At 51.4% G+C, this 1,752-nt stretch overlaps 1 protein-coding gene across 1 annotated transcript; it reads right to left on the reverse strand.

The window, feature by feature from the left end:
* Positions 1-12: 12 nt before the first annotated feature.
* LOC106817021 lies at positions 13-1,680 on the reverse strand. Its single transcript, XM_014821666.1, has 2 exons — positions 1,568-1,680; positions 13-1,062 (listed from the first exon to the last, which is right to left on the reverse strand). Exons 1-2 carry the CDS (start codon positions 1,665-1,667, stop codon positions 749-751), a joined length of 414 nt encoding a protein of 137 aa, XP_014677152.1. The 5' UTR covers positions 1,668-1,680; the 3' UTR covers positions 13-748.
* Positions 1,681-1,752: the final 72 nt, after the last annotated feature.

Consider the following 1,752-nt stretch of genomic DNA (forward strand, 5'->3'; position numbering starts at 1 on the left):
ACTATTATATAACTGTTATATAATTACAATATAGGTTATGTGTAACACGACTGTAACTATTATATAACTGTTATATAATTACAATATAGGTTATGTGTAACACGACTGTAACTATTACGTGAAGGAAATATTGACTATATTTAACCTTTAATATTTATAACATATTAAACATCAAATATTTAGGCAACGGCTAACTTTAATAAAACCACTCACGCGTCTTCACAAGCCGAAATAAAATTCAATTAAATATAAATTCAGGTAAAATGCACTCATTCTTATTATACATTTCCGCAGGCCTGCAATTCCCTGCCTTGCTCGATGTAATATTCACAGATATGCTAAGCAGGTAGCATGGCAGCATATAGCCAACACACACGAACACTGGAAATCTGTGGACACTGCCCCGTTGGGTCAGGTGGAGACCATGCACTGGCTGGCAAAGCTACCTCGGGTAAACACAGATCGACATTAATGCCTACAGCTGGGAAAGCTTGCGGCACAGGTAAATGCCTTCCTAGCTAGGGTGGACTCTGATGAGCAAAGTATACATATTATTCTCAGCAAATACGCAACTGTTAGTTCACGATGCGGCACACAGGTAGCGCTACACGTAGACGCCGCTTGCCCACGCATCGACGTCATCGCGGCAACTCGCGCAGTAGCCTACAGGTGGCGCCACACGCAAACGCCGCTCGCCCCGGGACATCGACGTCGCCGCACTAACTCCCGCGGCGGCCGGCAGGTGGCGCTACACGCAGACGCCGCTCGAGCTCGAATACGCGCTGCTATGGCAACCGCTGCGGCTGTCCTCGTCCGCGGCGAGGTCGCCGGTGGTGCCGCCACGCGGCGTCATCGCCTCGGCGAGTTCGATGTTGCTCGGGCAGACGCTGGCGGCGTCGTAGGCGATGTTGTCGCGTCCGTAGCGCTCGAACGTGCGCAGACGCTGCATCGTGCTCGTGGCAGACGCCGGCTGCATGAGCGTGCTGACGGTGGCGTGCGACTGAGCGCTGTGACTGCGCCGCATGTAGTTCACGTTCTTCGCCGCCGCCGCCGCCAGTGCGTCTGTAAAGATCGAGAAGAAATGGCGTCAGAGAAAATTGCAGCGAGAGTTGCGTCAAAAAAAAAGATGAAGAGAAAAAGAGAAAGCGTCAGAGTGGAGGCGTCAAAAAGAGAAATTTAGAGAAAAGGAAAAGAAAGCGTTGAAGAGTTTAGAAGCGTTAGCAGGTGCGCTCATGCTAGAGGGCGTTAGTGTGCGCTCATGCTAGAGGGCGTTAGTGTGCGCGGCGACCGAGAACGCGCGCGCAAAGTTATCGTGATGATTGGTGAGACCACTAGAGGGAGCCAGCTGTAGCACACGCGGCGCGCCATCTTGTGTGTCGCGCGGCCTTACATGACGTTTAGTAGGTGAGACCACTAGAGGGCGCTACGTGTCCATCGCGCTCTGCTAACTAGTATGCAAAACACATCGGCGAACCCCGCCAGAGGGCATTGCCCTTCCTGCTTGAATAATGAGATGTGAAACAATTGAAGTTGTGATTGAATAATGTCCTAGTTATCTCGCGTTTACCTCTGTCTGACTCCTTCAGCAAGTCATCAGTGTTCTTGAAGTTCCTCTTTGGATCGAACAGCAGCTCGTATACGAGGCCAGCAAGAAAGGCTCCGCCCATAGGACCTGCCCAGTAAACCTGAAGACACAGCAGTAGCGAAGTGGTGAGAAGAGTGGGGGCCGCGCGTGTGTGTGTGCGGGGGTGG

Source organism: Priapulus caudatus, unplaced genomic scaffold (assembly GCF_000485595.1).
Source record: "Priapulus caudatus unplaced genomic scaffold, Priapulus_caudatus-5.0.1 Scaffold1567, whole genome shotgun sequence".
NCBI classification, from domain to species: Eukaryota; Metazoa; Priapulida; class Priapulimorpha; order Priapulimorphida; family Priapulidae; genus Priapulus; species Priapulus caudatus.

What these genes read in the sequence shown, in the direction of transcription:
- LOC106817021 (XM_014821666.1), bottom strand. Translation starts at nt 1,667, where the DNA reads ATGGGCGGAGCCTTTCTTGCTGGCCTCGTATACGAGCTGCTGTTCGAT. An exon ending in GCTGAAGGAGTCAGACAGAG is followed by an intron (nt 1,063 to 1,567) that starts GTAAACGCGAGA and finishes CGATCTTTACAG; the next exon opens with ACGCACTGGCGGCGGCGGCG.